The following is a 22,668-nucleotide window of genomic DNA, read 5'->3' on the forward strand; positions in this document are numbered from 1 at the left end:
TAGTCACTTGGGGTAATGTCTGGGCTATGAGGGAGGTGGCCAACGAGATCCCAACTAAATTGTTTGATGAGAGAGGTCGTGTTTGAGGTTAGCGTTCGTCATCGAGCTGTCTACGGACTGACCTGGTGGACACCTTGCTTGCAGCAGGTTGCACCTAGGGTTTCTGTCACAATTGTGTTTACGAAGATTTTGCCATACTCTGTCATCTCATTTAGGGTTATCCTTCAATTACTGCATCACTTCATCAATTTTAGCCATCATTTCATCGCACATGCTTGATATTCCAGACCGCTCCTCGTCCATTTACTTTTTCCTATACATTTCCACTGATGATGACAAATGGTTAAAAATTGTATCACTGAGCGCAGTTCACGCCTGGCAAGTGAGCAGTTCCATCGCAGGCGGCAGCTAACCTTCCGATTGACCTCGGAATGGTGCCATTCGGTAGAGGGAACCAAGGAATACAGAAGCATATTTCGTTTTGTCGCAGCATTGTTAGAGACCTTATTTTATTAATCACCCTCGTGTATGGTTTAATATGGAAGAGATTTATCCATTTATATCCTGTGAATAGGGATTGACATATTTAAATGATATGTTGAGAATCGTTAATTTATTTGCAATAATAAAATCGTTTAATTAAAATGGAACTGTTTAAAACTCCTTTGTGAACTATTATTATTTTATTCTTAATAAATTATGGAATCATAAATCGAGATTCATTTTTCTATGAAGATAGTCCAGGAGAAAATCAGTCGATTTTATTTTTACAAATAAACCTCAAAATATAGCAAAATCGCATTGATATTATATTTAGAACTAATGTGGGCATGTGACTAAGTAAACCAACAAAAAGTTTGTTAAATTTAAATTATTAAGGACACCAGTTACAGATATTATACGAGTGTGATGGAGTTTGCTGGAAAGGAAATATTAAATAATACGCACATTAAAGTTTAATGTATTTTATTATAAATCATGTAATATTAGCAATTACACGTCAGTGCCAGTGGCGAAAAAAAGAATAAAGATATATTAAAAAAAAAGAAATAAACTAAAAGAAATGAAATCATTACTGCCGTCACTGTTTAATGGCAAACAATAAAACCTTTGTTATATTTGTGATAATGTAATTATTTTACAGTATTGAACGCACAACGCATAGGTATACATTTATTAGACAATAATGAGTAATAGTATTCGCCATAACTTCCTAAGTATTTTAAATGGGAATTTTTGGGATAGGATGGGTAAATGGAATTATCCGGGAGATAGGTGGGTTGTTCGGGAGAGGAAGGGTACATGTAGGGGGGTTGTGTAGGAGGCGGACACATATATTAATTGAAAACATGAAGCAACTACGAACATATAAATCTGCTTAGCAGATTATAAGATGGAATGGTGTTGTTTTAATAGGTTGATATATAATAGATATCGCAGAATCTACAGCAGTACATGGTATATAGACCATGATTAATATTACTTAAAATAGAAATTGTCTTCAAATGCTCACATTGACTGTTAATAATGAGTAAGTTAATCCTTTGACTTTATTTTTTTTCCAAAGAGAAACAGCAAAAAAATGGAATTTTAGAAATAAAAATTTATCATCCATATAAGAGTAGAAATGACCAACACCAAATTAGAAGTCAAAAACATTTGAAAAGTGCTTTTGTCCATTAATCTCTCGAGAAAATAGTACAAACATCTTCGACTCCATTTCTTTTTCAGTAGAAAATTATTTTAGTCAAACTATCTTAGAATCTATATCATATAAAATAATTGTAACAAAATTTATCATCATAAAATTATTTTGAAATATTAATAAATCAAATCTGAAACAACTAACAAATCTTTTCAAGTGTACCTGAGTACACTAGTAGTATATCGAGACATTATGTTACGTTTAACGGCCGATACCAAACTCCTTGGCATCGTCCTCGGTAATATCGCCGTACTGCCAAATGGCATAGTGGTTGGTCTTGGCAATTTCCTGGGCTGCCTTGTATTCGGCGATGATTTTCTGCAGTCTTCTGTCTCGCCTGTTGTCCACCAACAGCATTCCCTCGCTGATCAGATTCTTGGCAACGTCGTTTCGCTGGCCGTCGGTCAGCGTCACCTCCGGCACGCCCTGCACGCGGCTCTCCACGTTCAGGAACAAGGTCTTGTTGAGTGCCTCATCTTTGATCGCCTTCACGGCCATCTCTCGGTAGTCTGCGTCTACGGGCAGGGTGATGCAGGCTAGGGTGTACTCGGTTGCATAAGCCTTGTCCGTCGTGTACACGGATGGCAGGGTAGCGCAGCTAGAACTGTTGAGGATCTGAAAGTGAAACAATTCATTAACAACTCTCTAGTCCACCCGCTGCGTGATGTAATTCTCATATGACTATAATGGATGTGACAGTTACCTCTCTGTTTCCATAATCAATGTACAGAACGGATATCTTGGGGCCTTGTATCTTCTCTACTTTCGCTCGGTACCATTGGTTGTCCGAGGTAAATCTAGCTGCGCAGATATCCCCGCGTTTCGGTGTGTATGCTCCGGGCAATGGCGGATTGGAGCTGAATTCTTGATGGATCTTCTCCATCAGAACTTCTAGCTTCGGTCCATGTTCCACATGCTGGGCGTAGAAATGGCCTTCATCAGTAACTTCTGTGATCAGAACTTTTTCGAGATTGACCTTGCGTTCTTGTACCCTGTCTTCAGCGGGGCGCTCTTCGTCCTTCGGAGGCTCGACATAATCTTTCCACAGGCCTAGTTGTTGACTCTTAGCATAATCTTCTGCAGCCTTGAGAGTGGACTTATGTTCGGTAGATCTTTCAGCAGTAGAGTGCATCTGGGCTAAGCCAGCACTGACTAAAGCTACTGATAGGTTGACATCATCAATCCAAAGCCAACCAATGAAGTTTCCAGCTTTGTCCATATTCTCAATATTGATAGAGACTTCACGTTGAAGGCACTTTTCTTTGGTGAAGTTTAACGCTTCTTCCCCAAAGGGTTCCGACTCTTGGAAGGCTCCTCCGTTTATACCGGGCCGAGCACCTCGTGGGCATGTAATGCCAGCTAACAGAAAAGTGAGGAGACGGCTATCCTTGGGAATAAAGAGTCGAAGTCTGGACCCGCTAGCCACAAATTCTACGACAGCTTCCAGGCGCGGGTGGCGTTGGAGACCACCCAAGGATAGTTTTGCCATGGCAACATCGCCGCTAATGTTAGGTACTTTGCGCACAGGAATTTCTTTTTTGGCATGCACACCGATTGCTGCTTTGATAGCCTTCATTTCAGCCTCAATGAGTTTGTCGTAGTGAGCGCTTCTTTGATCATCATCTTGCCTGTAGCGCACGACGGTTGCAAGTCCTTTCAGAACAAGTTCATGAGCAACATTACTGAAATTTTGGATGAAAACAATATGATAAAACATAATAGAAAAACAAAAATGGTGTTTTACAAATATCTTGTCACATTAAAAAATGATTGACTTACATTTTGCCAATGGTAACAGTGCAACAGCTCTTTTCTGGGAGATTTTCTCTTGCTGGTTGGATATAATCCACAGAAACATTGACTCGTTTTCCAATAAGCAGTTTCCTCAGAAATTCTCGAGCCTCAAACATCCATGGGATATCGTACAGAGGTCTGAAACCTTTTAGCCTTTGAGCTTGTTTACCATCCTCCTCAGTGGTTCTAAAACAACACAAATGTAACATTACCAGTCACAAATTTTAGATATGAAATATATGACAATTATAATTTTTTTTATAATCATACTTACTTCTCTTTCGGAGGCCTGACGCTGGAAAGGAAAATCTTTTTCATTGCACCATTTTGTTGCTTGATGGTTAATGCATCCCCATTAATTATTTCCATTACAAGCCCAGAAAACTCCTTCTCTTTAATTGGCACTGCCGGAGCAGAAGTTGGCCAATTTTTCCAAATACGCAAATGATTTTCTTTGGCGTATTTTTCCGCAGCACGAAGAGCAGCAGCTCCTGATAAGAAAAGAAACAAACATTGTGACTTGTGGACATGAGTATCTATGAGGTATCCATATGTAGTGAAGTTTAGACTGGAAGAATGAACAGTATTCCTGAGCACACTATTCTGGTGTATAGGGTATTGTATATGTACAATGAAAGACAAGTGATCACTGAAAGCAAATAGCAAACCTGATTTCAAGTAGGCGATGGACCAGTCAACGCATCTGGCGAACCCTTTCCTCAGAAGTAGTTCTGCAATATTACCATTGGGGTGAACAATAGTTCCCACAAAATTGTTGTTGTTGATCGACTCCAGAATAATTTCTACATCTCTCTGTAGCAATAGAGACTCCACGAAGCATTTGGCCTCCTCTACAAGGGGATCATCCGAGGAATGATCTGGTTTTCCAAATGCATCCAGCTTTACACCTGGACACTGTTGACACAAACAAAATATTCATTATTTGATTTGAAAATCTATGAAACTAATAAGTATATTATAATGTCCAGCATGAAACTTACCCTGATGCCAGAAATCATGAGAGTGATATACAAGAAAGTATTATCTTCAGGCATCAAGAAGGCTCTAACAGTAGATCCATCTCGAACGTGTTCAATGATAGCTTTGATCGGCTGGTAGTTGAACTTGGAAATGTCTCGATCATTTGTCCATTTGATCTTCCTGACATGGTCCTGGAAATAGCTTCATACATTAAGACAGATCCTTTTTTTCAATTTGGTGAGAGCGCTTACCATAATTAAATTAATTTGCCATAATTACAATCTGTGCAGAAAACTAAAAACATTATTTGGTATTTTTTTAGATCTTTTGAAAAGTATTATGACACATAACTTTAAACATACATATCACAATAAAAACTCATTGATTTGAAGTTGATGGAGGCGAAACTTCCCCAAAAAATTATCCCTCTAAAAAACTGATGTGCTAATATTTTTTAAAAGTAATTTTGTATTTTTATTGTTGACAAGATAACAAAAGCCAGTATGAAATTAATTATTTTTTTACTCAATTGTTTTGAATTGTAAAATGGTAAAAAAACAGAAGCTAACATTGCAAGTCATAGCAGTTATTTCTGTCTAAGTATGTAACCCGAAGCCCCGTGATCTTCTTTTATCAAAAGTGCCAACATGACAGTCGCAAACTATCAACTGAGGTAGAGTTGATTTCATAATTTGTCTGTCAAAAATTTGCATTGCAAAAAAAAAATTAATTTCAGACAAAATATTATTTCTAATAATCAAAAATTTTAGACATTGCCTAAGGGATCAAAATTTTGTAGTATTTTTGTTGTTGTTGATTATAGTGAACTTCGAGATAGAGTTGTTTAAATTAGCAAGGTTTTATTGTATTTTATTTCATCTAATGAAAGTTTTTTAGAGCAATTTTTAATATCTAAATACTATAAAAATGTTGCTTACATGTGGATTATCCTGTCCGTGCATGCCTCTCCCGTGAGCTTTAGCAATTTCTTCAATCTTCTGCAAGTTTGCATAGTCTGGAGACTTAGGATCTCCTCGTAGTGATACGAGACCTTCGCCAACGAGCGACTCGACTACATTCTCAGCAGAAGCCATATCTTTGCCGATATATATGAAGCCACTTTCTCTTGTGGCATTAGGTGATTTGTCAGCAGTGAAGAAAACCTCTTTTCCAATTAATTTCTTTCGCAGAAACTCTCTCGCCTCCCAAGCCCACGGTTCATCTTTTGTAGATGATTTTGAGCTTTAACAATGAATATATAAATTAATAAATGAGTAAAGCTACAGAATTGAAATAGGAGATGTGGCTAGGTTTGAGGCGGTCTTTGAAGTAAGAAGTGAGCATACACTAGACGCTCACTAAATGATCGCTTAAACTTACAACTGTTGTTATCTAACCCTAGGTCCTCGCGCAAGCACAATTACCGTCAGCAGAAACAAATGCAAAATATTTCAAGATGATTATTATCTAGTTATCTATCAAGAAGACAGCTAAGTAGTCATGTATACATAATGCAAAGTGCCACTATAACTAGCCAATTGTAGCATAGGATGCATTTTGAAAATGGATGAGTTCATCAGGATTACCAATCAATTCAATCTACAACCAGTCACTGTAATAATCCTGGATTTAAATGAAAATTGACTGTAGTGAATATACTTATGAAGGAAGAAACAAATGCTGTGGGAAAATACAAAGTAAAACAACAAAATGTAAAATATGCGCTGATTGAGTACTTTTATTTAGTTACAGTCTACTAGTGTGAGAAAACAAGCCTTTATATTATTTGAATAAATAGATATTGTAAATCAGTCTGTTGGGGTAGGAAAATTCTCTAAATCGCAGAATTTTTATATTGAATGTTAGCAATCCTTCAATGCATTTGCTAGCAATATGAAACTGACTAGACATCTCACGCTTGCGACAAACAAAAGATATGACAATGTTCTTATCTATAGGTGACATTCGAACAAATCATAATGGTTTCTTGAACTTTGTGAGCCGAACCATGGAAAAACTTTAAAGCAGTATAAATATATCTCATTTTGATTATTAATTTTTGGAGCTGAGGCAAGTTGGCGTAAGATAAACAAGTGACTTTTGGAACCTTTTATATTAATACAAATATAGATTCCTGTTAGATCATACATTACGAAGAATGTGTCTATTTTTATCGCCTTACGTTATACTACAAATGTAATAAAGGTATTTTCTTTAAATACATCACTCTAGTAAAAGAAAAGAATAATAATAGTAAACATGTTCTAAAAATATACCCAAAGTTGATAAGTTTGTCATTTGCCACAAAACTAATGCTATAATCTAAAATACTATGCATTATTAGTTTTTTTTATATTTTATTTATTTATTAGGACCTCATCTTGTTAGAGTACTATATATTATTTTGCATAAGTATACCATATTACAATCTATCCAAATTCTGGAAAAGCTTGATCAAAATGAATTCGATATACTGTCAAGACCAGTTTTTTTATGAATTTATATATAAAAACATTATAATGAACTTTTTACAAAAATTTCTGCTGACATTTCTTGGTAAAAATAATAAAATACTAACTAGCCTTTGTCCGCCTAACATGTTTTACCAGTGACTGGGTTTTGTCATTACCATAATTGTCACATAATTTTTAAAAAGTATTCAAATTCATAATTTTTCACCATTTAGCAAAAATATTAATTATCTAAATTTATTTTGGACAATTTATGGCAAAACACGATCAATAACCATAAAAGGGCAATTATTATAACTTTGTAATTTCTATTATGTGTCTTTTGAGATGTAATTTGTTTTGGAAAATATTTTTTATTGTTTTAATAGGTTGAATGTGAGCAGTTTTTTTTTTTTTAATTATTGATAGAATGGATCTAGAGATTACGTTTGGATTTTTTTCAAATACTAGCCAAGCATAAGAACACTCCTCAATATAATTGGCTGTAGTTAAGTAAATATACTTAATAAGTAAAACCAAACAAAATACACAAAATGTGCCTTGTGATCTGAAAGGCATTATTAAAAAGAAATATAAAATAATTTATGTTAATTATTAATTATATAGATTGTTGTAATCTCCTTGAAAACAATTTAATTTGAATAACAGCTTCATTTATCTCATTGGCGAACAAATGAATTAATGATTAAATGACGGACAAACCACAATACTGAAAAATAAATACATTTAATGACTTTCTTTATCACTTTTAAATAATATATATGAACAAATCACAATACTAAAAATAAATACATTCAATGACTTTCTTTATCACTTTTAAATAATATATACGAACAAGAAAACAAAACATTATCCAAATATTTTATTGCATTAACATAAAGAGGCTATGGCAATAAATGTGTTATTCGAATACATTTTCGATTTAAGTATTTAGAATTGTAATTAAAAAAATCTGATGATGAAACATGTAAAAGTGTTGTTTTATTAAATGTAGGTTAAATCATTCCATCGAATACTTTTATGAAGTTCGAAGTATGTACATAGAGCTCAACCATCACTCATGAGAAAATAAAGGAAAAAGAAAAGAAGGAAGCGAGAAATGGAGTACAGGTATTATAAACAAAATAATGTGGAGAAAACTCACTCATTAGGTCTGCGCTCAAGCTTGGGTGCTTTGACAAAGGCCAAGTTGAGCTGCCTTTCCGAAGGTGGCCCATCTTGTCTAGGCCTGCCTTGTATAGTTACAGAATCTCCAGACAGGACCTTTAGGAGTAAAAAAAAAAATTATGTCCGCCATTCTTTTTCAAAAAAACCAACGTGTAAATAGGGAACATTTAAGGGTAATAAAAGTTAAAGGCATAATAAATATCCAGTAAGCATAATATCAAAGTTGATTTGGATGAATTTAGCTTCAAATTAAATACTTTCAGTAACAATTAAATCATAAAAACCATATGGCATTAAAATTTGTTAGTGATTGTTCAGGTGCCAACTGGGCAAATGGACGACACGATGTGTTATAAAAACTTTCCATTTTTTCTTAAAATTATGATTCGAGATGATATATACATGATGTATTCATTTAAAAAGCAAATAATACCTGTTTGATGGTCCCTCTTTTAATATTAGCCAGCGAAGCGCTCATTGTTGGAGAATTAACCAAAAGCCACGCGATCACTAAGCAGAGTGGTCACCGATTGCGAGGTTGATAAATTTGTGATGTGAGAAATGGTGTGTTGGCCTTTGTGGCTAGATGTGGCTGCGCGCGGCAAACGAATAGGCTTAGTGGAAATAAATTTTTAGAGACCTACCCGTGAAATTTGTTGTAAAATGAAAAGTAAAATCTAAATAAAAATAATCTAATAAAGTTCAGTTAATTGGAAAGTGTTTGGTAAAAACTTGAATATGATGTTAAATATGTTGATTTTTTTGGAAACATGTTTCATATGATAACGATTTGTTTAAAAATACACCTATTTGTTAAAAATTTCCACAAAAAAATGCAAAACGTATTTATTTTAATACATATCACTAAATTAATGTTTTAAATAATTTTGGTATGAATAAAATTAAATAAAGTGTGAATAGCGACAACACACAGCAAATATAAAATGTTTGAATACGATATCTCTACTGGGGTGAATATATATTTTTGGAAATAAACTATTACGACGAAATTATAACGACTCCTGACCCGGCCGCCTTCAAGTATTTGACATACCTGATTGTACCAAATTTTCCTCCGTCTTCCTCTGCTTCTTTTTCCAACAACATTCGCCTCATAAATTTGTTTAATCGTTCTTTCCTCACTCATACGTTTCACATCTCAACCACCTTCGCTACACTAGACCTGGGGAAAAGTTCAACAATATCGTTTAATTATTTTTTAATTATGTTGTTGAGTCTATCATTTTTGAGGAGTAAACACTTATTTCAATTTATACTCACTATTGGTATTATCGTTAGTTGTTCTATTTCTTTAGCAGTATTTTCTGCGATAATTTTTGGGTGAATAGAAACTAGAAGTTCAATGTTATTATTGTTCTTTTTTCTTTTCACTCCAAATGGTAGGGATTCATCAGATACAGAAACAATAATATTTGTTACTTTATTTTATACAGAATCATAATTTGTATTTTAGAAATTAGCAGGAGAAGATAAGCGCCAATTAAAAAAAAACTTTAAAAAACTGGGAACATACAGAAAATACAATCTTCAGGCGCCTAAACAAAAACCTTTTTTCACTCCAATTTCTAAATCTTCACTTCTTCGGGTCTTTATCTGTATAAAATTAAATATATGGCTACCTACAAATATATCTAGCACACTAAATAGCAGGTACATAATGGTCAGTTAGCAGCAACCTCCAGGTTGACCCTTCTGGTCGACTTCGATTATACTTTGTACACCGATAACAACAACCATATTTGAAAATCGTTAGAAGCAAAAGAGCTAAAGTATAAAAGCAAAGTTAAAATTATCTACACTATGTTAAAATATCTATCTATATCGATATATATCGAAGTAATACAGGAGAAAGTGACCAAGTGCATTTTTTACAAAAACGTGATCATTGATTATTTGATATTTTACTAACTTAATATTGCCTTGAAAAAATCCCTAAGGATTTTAAACTTAGAAGTAAAATATTAATGACTTGTTAAAAATGACTAGCTGTATTGATGTTTATTTTCTTGCCTAGCAAAAGTGACTCCTGAACACTTTTTTTGTTATTTGGTCATTTTTTCCTGCACGACTACGATATGTACATATATTTTGTTAGGAAATAGGACCCCGATAATTGTCTTTGGATATTTAAGTTTCAATGTTTATGGTTTGGTTAATCATGGATGATATGCACAGTGCATGTCATTTTTTATTCTATGTAATCTATGGTCTTATTTGTGTATGGTTGGTTTTGACTTCGAGTTTCGATTTCTCGCCTTTTTCGTCTCTTGACACCAAAGAAATCGAACAAATTATATTTTACGTCAGAAAAGATTAAGATAAAAAACATGCACTAAAAAATCTATTATGCGATTCTTATTGAGTATATCATGTTTTAACTGATACGTAGACAATATCTAATAATACATTATATTATGTACGGAGGAAATATCAAACCAGATGTATCATTGTTCCTGCCTCTCAATGAGGATACCACAAGTCGACGAAGTCTTTGGAGGGTCAGTATAACCTGTTTGAAGAATATCTTTCAAAATTATCATTTCCTACATTTCTTTAAGCGCTTTGACACAATGCTAGTACAATGGAACCTCTAGCTACGAACTTAGTTCCGTTCGTAACTAAAAGCAATTTCCCGTAATAAATGATGTAAAATGGGTCTCTCTCAGACTCCCAGAAAATGAAAGCACTCACAATTTTCCATTTTTAACCTGAGATTCTTTTTGCAAACCGATTAAATTTTTCATCAGGTTGTTTGTGTGTTACCTGAGGGGTTCGAAACCCGAAGAATTCGTGACCTAGCTTTCCACTGCACTATTTAATGGTTTAGCAAATATCATAAATATATTTTGAACAATGTAAAATTTTAGTACAGCTTTATTGCTCAGTCATATTAACTTTTATAGCAAAGTTTTAAATCACTTTTTATTATCTATTTTCTGGGCCAATTCTCTAGTCAGAATATACACATTCTCAAATTTACAGTAAAACAATTTTCGATGGATGTAAAAATAATAAAAAGGATGTAAAGATAAACAAAGAGTACCAAAAATATAGCTGATTTTTGCAAAGTAAAATGGATATTGAAGTTATGTTGCGGATAAATGGTGCGCATGGATGTGGTCTGTTAGTCATGGTAGACTTATATAACTTCTATTCTTTCAGCTTACCCTCGAGTGAAAAATTATCATGTTTTGTTCGGCGTGCATCTTGAAAACAAACCCAGATAAATGTACTTGAATACAGAGCTAATAATCCCTTCAACCCATCCGCATATCAATTTTTTTTCAAAACATGTATATAAAGACACTAATTGAATGTATCCCCGCAAGTAAGAAAGTTGCCCTGCCTGGAGGGGAGGTGATATGGTTTGTCAAACAAGGAGGCGCTAATATTTTGCATCTGATAAAACGAGAACAAACATAGAAATAATCTTTAAATGCAGAAAAAGGTACCGCACACTAAACAGATTTCTGTTTGTGGAACAAAATAGTCCAACCAATCACAACGCTCGCGTGTTTGAGGTGTCAACGGCGTTCAAATTCAACCGAGTTAAAATAATAAGCTATTTCATAAAATTATAACTTTTACTGTTTTACCAATAAATATGGTACATAAAGCTATTATGCACGTATTTTATTGTGTGTCTAGATCAGAAATGTGATAAATTAACATGAAAAGTTGAAAAAATAACTCAATAAAACATTATACCTGGGATGTAAAGTTTTGATTTCTAACTGATTTTAGTTGATATTTCAATCAAAAGGATATTTCTATCCTTACAGGGACATGTTTGGTCAAGTGTCGTCAGTAAATTTGTATTAAAATTATAAGAAATAATGCATTACAAAAAGCTTTCTTTACTGATTTGTAGATATCACACGAAAGTATCTTTATAATATGAACTACCACGGATGGGGGCGTGGCTTAAACGGCGGCTGATTTGCAAATGTAAAAACATACCTACCGCCAACGTTTGGCGGCAGGTTGGCGGATGGGTTAACAATCTCCTAAAGGAAATGTATAAAACTATGAAGATTTATGTATATTTTAGGTAAATGAATAATTTAACATCTTATTTTTACAGTGGTGGAATCAACTGTCCCGGCTTCAGCGTAGTATAATTTATGTTTTACTTTTGATTGTCATTATTTATTTACTAGTATCAGAGAAATTCACTGACACTCATGAATCCAGTGCTAACTATTATGAGGTAATGAACTATTATTATTAAAAACTAAAACTTAATTTGTTTTCTTAATTAAAGCGCAATCGCGGAACATCAATCAAAAGTTTAATATTTTGTAAGTGTTATTTTTACCAAGTCTGTAAATATGAAACTGGAATTTGCTCGTAGATGGCTCTAGTTGTCAATGTAGTAGACGGTCAAACCGTGTCATTGACGCTATTTTACTGTGTTTACTTTTGGCAAAGTCTTTTATCTCGCAACAATATGAGTTTATAGCTACATATGTTTTCAAAGTGTTGTACATATTTGGTTTTGTGCCTGAAAACTACGATTTGCAGATAGGATTGATTTTCTGTTACTATTTGAAGAAAACTGCCGTAGAGGGGTTTCTGTTTTCTGGATGTCTTTTCTTCTGGCATCTATCAACACCCGATTGTTGCGTACACCACAAACTCAAAATTAAATAGTTTTAACTCCATCATTGATTATATGAACGCAGGGTGATCAGTCCTGTGCCTCAGATTTTTGGATTGAGAGACAAATTATATTTAATAGAATACAGATGATGTATGAAAAGGGGCTCAAGGTAAAGGTCATTACAGCTCTATGGGAAAATAAATGGAGGAGAAATAGTAAGGAAAATATTGGAGAAGAAAGAGGATAGCAGAAATAGATAGTTGACTCTGGGTTACGTAACCTTGCTCGTACAATATTTAAAAACACTGGCACAATATTTGCATGTAAACACAAGATTCTAAGCAAAGTTTTGATTCTATAAGTAATTTGACTGTTGTATGGGTGTTGTTGACAAATCATGGAGAACACTAGGAATAAAGATTACCTTAATCAAAATTTTTATCAATTTCAATGGGAAATTACAAAAGTCAACCGTTTTAATAACCTCCTTGATTATCAACTTGTCATATCAGTAAGCAACATAGAGAAAATTTTACAATCTTGTTGACCGTATCGTGGTAACTTTTAAGTTTAGATAAATATTGTACTAGTGAGATTTAGCCGGTATACTATACATCATTGTTTGCAGAAGTTATGGTTTATATTAATTTTCACATCGACTGGCAAATTCAGATGTCTATTTAGATGTTAACAGGGGCAGGGGGAGGGTGGTATTATTGAAATCTAATTATCAATCTTCAAGGATTACTATACAGTTTTTTTTCACAGGAAATGTTTAAAAATGAAGCTGACAGTCTACACTTGAAAAATAATATAGATAATTTTAAAGAAATATACCCAGATGTAAATAATAATGTAAATAATGAAGAAATTAATAAAAATGCACACGAGGCTAATCCAGATATTGTACAACAGCAGCAGATCGACCAACCTGATTCCCACTTGTCTGGAATTCAATTCAGTGGTGAGTATTTCATTATAAAAACATTCAGGAAATATTTAGAGAGATTGTGATACAGTGAAACCTCTATCTATCATTTTTAAAGGGACCTATTAAAATAAACCATGAATGCGGGAAAACAATGAATGCGGGATTAAGAAGTCAATACACATAAGATACAATTGAGTAAAGATACCGTTCTCCCAATCTGCATAACAATGGTTAGGTTAAAATTCTAAGCAGAATATAAATTTTAGATGCAAATAAATGTATTTATTTAACAGAACCAAAAAAAAATATGTTTCTTGCATTGCAAATAATCTTTGATGGACATTTGTTTTTTGGCTGTTTTATTTCTGTTAATCAACAGTATATTTCACACTAGTATAGTCACACAAGTTTTTTAGAATTTCTATCCCACACGTTGGAATATTGTCATCGATTGTAACAAAATTGAGAAGAATGTAAAAAAAACAGACAAAATATGTCAAATGTGCAGCGTGATTCAAGCGATGAATGCGGTAAAATGGTAGATAGAACCGATCAATGCGATCTATCTTGTATGAAATGAATTCGGGATAGAAGAATTAAACGACACATCCAGGGAAACGATTATTCGAGGAACGATAGATAGAGGTTTCACTGTATTACATTATCTTACCTGTATATTCTATTATCTCAACTACTTTATGATTTTTTTTTTTTTTCAAAAACATTTTCTTGGTCAAACAGAAAATGTAATAGAATTCTGTAATAAATATTTAAGGAACCAGTTTTGTAATTATTCAGTTTCATAAGTTTATATAATTATACTTCATGCATTGGTCAATTTAATATTCTCTTTGCATTATTTTTAATGTGACCTATTGCGTCTACATATTTATTTTTACGCAAAGTGTCTCACAGAGAATATTGAAAGGTAATAAAAAAAAACACTGCATTGTTTTACATACAGATTTTTTTAGTAACAAATCAAAGTACTTCTTCTTACCCTCAACCACATTCAATAGTGCATGGGGCACTATTGAATTTGGTCACTATTATGTTGATCTTAATTATATAAGGGCAAGTTTATTAGTCTTATGCTTCAGGTGTTATTCCATAATATTAGAGTTTAAAAACAAATTTATGTATTTTGACTCCCAAAATCGAACCTGGGACCTCCAGCATGGTAGCCAAACGCGCTAACACTATGGGGGCAGATAACAATCTCTCTAATCAAAGAACACAAATGCATATTTTACTATGGAAAAATCAAAACCTAATATGTCTTTTATTTCTGCAAATAGACTCCTCTAATCGAAAGCTTTTCGCCATCACTGAAAAACGCTTTGGCCATGTCATTTTCCAATCTAAAATTTTGGCATTTTATTTGTTTACCCGTGAGATTTTATATATTCACTCTAAATTCTGCGCACCATGATTGTATGGAAGTGAGACAGCAATTATGAACTGCTTTCTTCTAATCATTCACACCACGATTCGTGCAATCAATCTGTGAACATGCTACCGACTGATTGTCTGATTGACTGATTGCCGCAAGCTCCGTATTATTATTACATGCGATATTTCTATAAACACAACTCCCTTGGAGGCATGCATGATACTTTGAGTGAGGAAGGTTGAATGTACTTCTAATATTATGGAACATTTTGTCAAGATCAGGATATTTGTCCGTGTGTGCTGTTTTTATCACTCATAATTTATATTGTATAAGTAATGATCATTATTTACAGGACCTGGTAATCCGAGACAGCAAGCTGTGGTGGAAGCATTTCAGCATGCCTGGACAGGATATAAGAAGTTTGCTTGGGGACACGATCACTTGAAGCCAATTACCGGTGGCTTTAATGATTGGTTCTCATTGGGTTTGACTCTGGTAGATGGTCTTGATACTGCCTACATCATGGGCCTCACAGCAGGTATCTAATAATTGTTCACCCTTATCCAAATTACTTCATAACATATTCGCGACTGTATTGAAGATATGTTTGCGAATGTAAAGCATAATTTATCCGTATTCTCAAATCCTGTTAATGTTTGACCTAGTAACGAAAACTCCATACAATTAAAAAATAATAGGCTGGTCTTCATCTCCTGTATCCTACCCTCGCCCGGTTAAAATCTGATTTTGCTATTGGTTTTTGGCATGGGTCTGGAGTGCTGGTAATTTGCTAGAGAATATGATGATTTTAACTGGATGAGGATAGGATATGCAGGGTTAGCACCGATCTAATTATTGTTAGATCAGTTCATTTATTAATTTGTAATTACTTTTAAATGGAGTTTTTGCTACGTCGAATACTAACAGGATTTGTTTATATGAATATTTATCTGCCCATTGAGGGTTGTCAATATGCGAATGTGAATATAGTTGATTGGTTAATGCGAACATTTATTACATCAGGTACTAAAAAAGTTGGTGCAGTCTTCGGTAGAGTTCATTGCAAACACTTTTCACAACTTACAAAGTCTATGTTTTTATTCGAGTTAGATGGTAGATATATGCATCAGTCAATCAGCATGCTTTCCCTTACTTTTGACTTGCGTTTAGATCATAAAGTGTCTTTTTGTTATGAATTTAAAAAAGCTGTGGAAGAATCAAGTAATATAATCTTTGGAATTGAGAATGATTCTGTAAAAGAATGTATTTTGCAGAAGTGCATAAAATGAGTTTTCATGATCATCCCATTTATGAAGAGTTATCCATTTTTAATTACCTGATTTTTACCTACTTTAAATCAGGCACTTATGAAACTATGAATTGTATATTGTCTTGTTAATTCTAACATGCTGATAGTCCATTTTGGGTTATTATTATAATTATCTTCCAAGTTTAGCTTGTTTCATTATCAAAACAAGTATTTCTTTCCATTTTCGTATTAAGAAGTGCGTTTAATTTTTATGTTTATATATTTTCTTAAAAATAAATGATTATTTACTTGATGTGTCAGTAATATCAAACTTGTCCAAGTCCAGCCATAATCTGACAGTCAAGTCTTGAAAATTTGGAATGTGAAACTCGTGTTTTTGTGGACCTCTGTATTTTTATTTGAGCATATCAGAATTTAATGATTGCAATCCTAAATTTCATTTGGATTTAGACAAGCTTGTTATCACAATTAGAATTTTGTTTTATTGATTTTTGTTTCAATGGGGAAATTCAGTGTTTTTTCTTTTCTATTTTTTAGTTTAATTGTATAGACATCAAAACATTTTTTTCTTCTTGTTTTTGCATAAAAACTTAAAATATTTGTATTCTTATTATATATATACATTTTTTTCTATTCTATACTATTTTCAGGTAAACCTAAGTGGCTTGTATTAACCAAACCTAGAAGCTTTTACATATAGTCTGTGAAATTAACCATGGGACCACATCCCGATTTCAAACAAAGTGTCAGAATAATTTATTCAATTTCAATTTCTTTTTTTTTTAATAAATACTACTGCTTTAAAATTTGAAACATCACTTCAACCTGCATGAATTCATTATCGTGCCCCTGGTACTAATGGTATCATAGCTGAGGATTTTAATATCTCTCGATAGCTGACGGAAGGTGATAAATGATCTAATTCCTGCGATTAATCATGACAAAAGGGACTTAGGAAGGGTGCCATGAAAACTGGATTTAAAATCACATATAATTTTATCACATTTTTGGGTTTTGCCGTACAGGTACATACTCGATTTAAAAAAAAAACAATATTCAATTTGATGTAGCACTGAACTTCCTCGCTTCATATGTTATTTAAAATCCTATTCTGCATAAATTCACCAATTTATTATATTTACTCTTTGCAAGATGTTATGTATGTCTGTGTTTTTAAAATATGGATATGAGATATATGTTTAAAATTTATTCGTAGAATATAAAGAAGCCAAAGAATGGGTCGCCACAAAACTTTCCTTTGACGTTAACAAAGATGTTAACCTCTTTGAAGTGACCATCAGAGTACTTGGTGCACTTCTGAGTAATTATCACCTTTCAGGAGATGACATGTTTCTAGAAAAAGCTGTAAGTAATAAATATCAAATATAGTGATTATATATGTTGACGTTTTGTATACTGGTAGCTTATCTTTAATATTGAAATGGTCTCTAGATCGATCTGGGTGAACGTCTGTTGCCAGCATTCGAGACTCCATCGGGAATTCCGTATTCCGATGTTAATTTGGCCACAAGACAAGCGCACTCTCCCAAGTGGTCTCCAGATAGTTCCACCTCTGAAGTTACTACAATACAACTAGAGTTCCGTGACCTTTCTAGAGTATCCAATGACCCCAGATTCGAGGTAATTGCATATTATATTGTTTTACTCACCTTTCAAATATCAATAAATAACAACCGCACTCTCCCAAGTGGTATCCGGATAGTTGCACCTCTGAAGTTACTACAATACAACTAGAGTTCCGTGACCTTTCTAGAGTATCCAATGAACCCAGATTCGAGGTAATTGCATATTATATTGTTTTACTCACCTTTCGAATATCAATGAATAGCCCATCTTTGTTGAACCAGTTTGTTTTTTTTACCTGTTGATGAGAACATCTGTAATTGTCGAAACTTGTCTACCATCAATAAACACAATAGTGGTTTTATTTTTTATATTGTAATAAATAACCCCGTAAATTGTCTTTAAATAAAGCAGTGTAATATTTCCTCAACAGAAAGTTGCTTCTAAGGTCTCGGAACATGTTCATTCCCTCGGCAAAACGCACGGTCTAGTTCCTATCTTTATCAGCCCAATATCGGGCCAATTTGTGACCTACTCCACCATCACTCTCGGGGCCAGGGGAGACAGCTATTATGAATATTTGCTGAAGCAGTGGTTGCAGACTGGGAAAACCATAGATTAGTATGTATTTTACACAGTTAATTACATAATTTCCTCTATATATATATATATATATATATATATATATATATATATATATATATATATATATATCTATCTAATCTATTTTTATGAATAATATTGAATCCTAAATCATGACAAAAAAAAAGATTATTAATGATAAGATGCTTGTCAGTTTAAGTTCTCCATGTTACTTTGTCATATTATAAATTAAAAATGTCTGTAAAAACAAACTGTTTTCTTGTTTCTATTTTTTTGTTTATTTAATCTAAGGATTTCAGTTACTTTTATTTTCATCGGGTAAAATATAACATTATCAATATTTCACACTGTTAATTCAACATTTATAATTAGCAGTGTTTTTTATAGGAATACATAATACACAAACTATCTCATTCTTAGCTGTTAAATAGACTTTGAGAATGTGGACTAAAACAAGCCACTGTATTCATCTTATATTTTTATTTGCTGATTTCAAAATATGTGCACTGTTTGTTTACTGACTAATATTTTTAAAATTTTTAGTCTTCGTGATGATTATCTTTTGGCCATTGAAGGAGTACAAGAATTACTAGTCAGACGAACGTCTCCCAATAAATATGTCTTCTTGGGAGAACTTATTTCTAGTGGTAAAACACAGAAGGTTAGTACTTGATTTTCATTTTTCGGCATTAGTTTTTGGTTAGGTCAAAAGTACTTCCTTTTTAGTTGTGTGTAAAGCATTTTAATTAAGAATGTGGGCCTGAAAAAGACTTTTAGTTACTATGATGTAATTTGGCACGGTATGCTGCCCCCTCAATAAAGAAACAGTTTCGCTTTCGGGAGCAGCTAGTTACATTAGGCAATAATTAAATTAATATAATTTGAAATAGGGAAAAAAAAGAAGGTAGTATTATGAAAGGTCCTCCAGGAGCATTGTGTAGTTTGTACGGGAGCTGTTTCCTGACTAACCGCTTTGGGCCGCCACCATCGCCTTGTATTTACATCGCAGCGGGCGGTACGTAAGGGTTATGGTGGGAGAACAGCCTTCGGTTGAAATATGCGGATCACTCCCGGTGGACCGATTATATATGCGAACAGTAGCTCAATAAACCAAGTAAGCATTACGAGCTTTGAACTAGCACAGTACCGGTCTCTGAGTAGTAAAATCCAAATAACTTCGAAGCTAATGCCAAGTACCAGTCTCTAACGGTGAACTTTCCTGAATCAAGTGGTCCTTACAACATCGCTACCATTAGGACTTGCCTTTCTCGTGCCGTAGAAGAGACCAACTCCTGTGTAGTTTTATACAGTCTTGTACGGACGGGGACTTATTTACTATATATGTATTCTTCAAATGTCTAGTATTTTTTCCTGCTTTGGCCATTTTCTCCATTTTACCAAGTACACATTTATTATAATAATTATTTTAAAACTGTTACTTGAGTATAATGAGTTAGGATCATCAATGAATCATTACATTTTATTCCAGTAAGTTATTAATAAGTTGATAAGATGTTTTTTACATATTTGTGTTTCTCTTTTTAGGAATTGAAACCAAAAATGGATCACCTAACATGTTACCTACCCGGAACATTAGCATTAGGTGTGAAGAATGGGATGCCCGACTGGCACCTCAAACTTGCTGAAGATCTCATGTACACCTGTTACCAAACATACGCCATGAATCCGACTTTTCTTGCACCAGAAATTACTTATTTTAATTTACAGGTTTGTAAACAATATTTTTGTTTCAAAGATACAGTAGGCACCCAAATACCCCGAGTCGCATGTACCTTTTTGTGAATCAATAAAGTATGTCTAAATGCTTCTCCTCTAAAACTGCATTTTATGAGTTATCATAATATTCAAAGGATAGGTCGATGTTAGTCCTATGTATTCTAAAAGTCTAGATGAGCCAATTATCCTGTGATTTAAAAAAATAGACACTTATTAGCACGTTTTTCTTTTAATTCTTATTTTTCTGTACAAATTGCTTTTTTATCTTTACATATTTTTTTATTGTATATGAAAGACCGCTGTATAAAAATTAAAACAGTATAAATATAAATATATTTATTTTTTTTATAGCTATAGAAACACATCAACCGAGCTGTTTTTTAAAAATATTATATTGTTTGACCATTCTTGGTCTAGTCGAAAATAAATCAATGTTATTTCTGTAGTGTCCTACAGTGTACATACATACATACTTAAAGTGTGTGTTCAATCTCATAGGGAACATTGATATTTATTTGTGAGAGGATATTTTGTGCATCTACATTACTATTGGTTTAATATAATTTTGTGAAGAAAAGTTAATGAGGCAAAAGCTAATGAAAAAAAACTGTGAGGTAAAAAAAAAGACTTTCGGCAAGTTTATCTTACAATACCTACCGAAAAGAACAAGAAATCATTTGAAATTCCCAACATTTGTAGTAAACCCCCCTATAACGTTTAGAAAGGTGCCGCGTTATCGGAGGGAAAGTAACAGGAAGTTAATGTTTTAAATTGTATTTTTATATTTTAGCCAGTGAAACTGAGTCATTAATTGAGTCATTAATAATTTGAAATACAATCTAAAAACATTAACCCCCTATAAAAAACCCTCTGATAACTCGGTACCTATCTCAAATTTATATTTACTATACAGGGGTTTACTGTGAATATATTTTGTTAGTAAGATCACATACATAATAAATATTTTTTTTCAGAATGAAGTTTCTACTGACATGTATGTCAAGAGTAATGATGCTCATAATCTTTTGCGGCCGGAGTACTTAGAAAGCTTATGGTATTTATATCAATTGACGGGAAACACAACTTACCAAACATGGGGTTGGAAAATATTTCAGGTATGTAATAAGATAAATTTTGTATTGAATATGAGAGGTATACAAATAAAAACCTAAGAGTCCTCCTCTTCGCCTTATACTCGCCTATCTTCTGCAACCATCATTAACATTTCGGAGAGTATGGACCTCATTGTTCAATATGTATTAGTATAATCAAAATTAGTATGAGCAAGACGTTGCATTTTTGCACTTATGCAATGGGTTTAATTGAAAATAAATTAATTCCAGTGTTTGCAGTTGATAATTATAGTTTGAGCATATTTTTAATGTATGGACTCATTTCAGGCTTTTGAGAAATATACAAAAGTACAAAACGGATATACGTCCATTGGAAGCGTGAAGAATGTGGATAATACTCGACCCCGTGATATGATGGAGTCTTTCTTCTTAGGAGAAACTCTCAAGTATTGTTATTTGTTATTCAGTGATGACAAATACACGTTGGATTTAACCAAATTTGTCATCAATTCTGAAGCGCACATTTTACCCATACGGGAAGACTAGGAAAAACTTGTATTTTAATATAAACTTACTTGCACTTTATAATTTATTAAACTTGTTGTTAAAAAAAGATTTTTTATTACTTAACTAAGCAATATTTGCCTCTTCCAAATTCATACAGCTTCTCGTACATACCGCTGATTATTCCAACTCCTGATTATTTTATTATTACTTTACTTTGAAAATTTAATTAACACACAGGAAAGGTATTTCCTTCTAACATTTTATGGAATTTGTATAATAAAAGCTAAATCATTGGCGTCGATTGATGCTTAACCCTTCCCTTACGGTGCTAAAAACTTCAGCATGTACCGGTGATATGTATTTTGTACACCATATGAAAAAATGATTTAAAAACGGGAAATATGTGAATATTCCTAAATGTTCCTTAAATATCTTATTCTTTTGACTTTTTTTTAACCATATCAATCATTTATTTATTCTGAATATTAAATAAATTACTAAAAAGAAGCTGTTCTTTTAAAACGCTAGTAAAACTTAAAGACAGTCAAAATGGCGGTATTTTGCTAATTTTTGAATAATTTGAATTTTTTGACCACGCGTATGCAATATGGGTTAGTGTTACCCGACAGGTACTCTGCCCGCGTATTACGTATGTACAATGAGGTATGGCGGTAAATGCTGTCAGTTACCTTTCTTGCAGGATTATGAATTATTTTCGACAGTATTGTGACAAAAAATGTTAATGTTAGGTGTTACAAGTGACATTAAAAAATTAAATGACATTGAAAAACAAAAAGTATTCTCAGTTATTTATTTCTACAAATTCAT

The 22,668-nt window shown here is 33.1% G+C and overlaps 2 protein-coding genes across 2 annotated transcripts; one reads left to right on the forward strand and one right to left on the reverse strand.

Moving 5' to 3' along the window:
- Positions 1 to 949: 949 nt before the first annotated feature.
- On the reverse strand, positions 950 to 8,652 carry Tudor-SN (Staphylococcal nuclease domain-containing protein 1). The gene is made up of 9 exons (XM_088271506.1): positions 8,552 to 8,652; positions 8,096 to 8,214; positions 5,419 to 5,722; positions 4,501 to 4,671; positions 4,168 to 4,414; positions 3,774 to 3,990; positions 3,485 to 3,685; positions 2,409 to 3,387; positions 950 to 2,320 (listed from the first exon to the last, which is right to left on the reverse strand). Exons 1-9 carry the CDS (start codon positions 8,594 to 8,596, stop codon positions 1,907 to 1,909), a joined length of 2,697 nt encoding a protein of 898 aa, XP_088127632.1. The 5' UTR covers positions 8,597 to 8,652; the 3' UTR covers positions 950 to 1,906.
- A 1,682-nt stretch (positions 8,653 to 10,334) lies between these two features.
- alpha-Man-Ib (alpha-Mannosidase class I b) lies at positions 10,335 to 22,636 on the forward strand. Its single transcript, XM_088271517.1, has 11 exons — positions 10,335 to 10,637; positions 12,224 to 12,349; positions 13,511 to 13,706; positions 15,419 to 15,604; positions 17,553 to 17,701; positions 17,789 to 17,977; positions 18,354 to 18,541; positions 19,067 to 19,184; positions 20,069 to 20,251; positions 21,235 to 21,375; positions 21,661 to 22,636. Exons 1-11 carry the CDS (start codon positions 10,554 to 10,556, stop codon positions 21,877 to 21,879), a joined length of 1,779 nt encoding a protein of 592 aa, XP_088127643.1. The 5' UTR covers positions 10,335 to 10,553; the 3' UTR covers positions 21,880 to 22,636.
- The last annotated feature ends 32 nt before the right edge of the window (positions 22,637 to 22,668 follow it).

This window comes from Brachycentrus maculatus, unplaced genomic scaffold (genome assembly GCF_059751285.1).
Source record: "Brachycentrus maculatus isolate JH-2025_06_01 unplaced genomic scaffold, ASM5975128v1 h1tg000029l, whole genome shotgun sequence".
Lineage (NCBI taxonomy): Eukaryota > Metazoa > Arthropoda > Insecta > Trichoptera > Brachycentridae > Brachycentrus > Brachycentrus maculatus.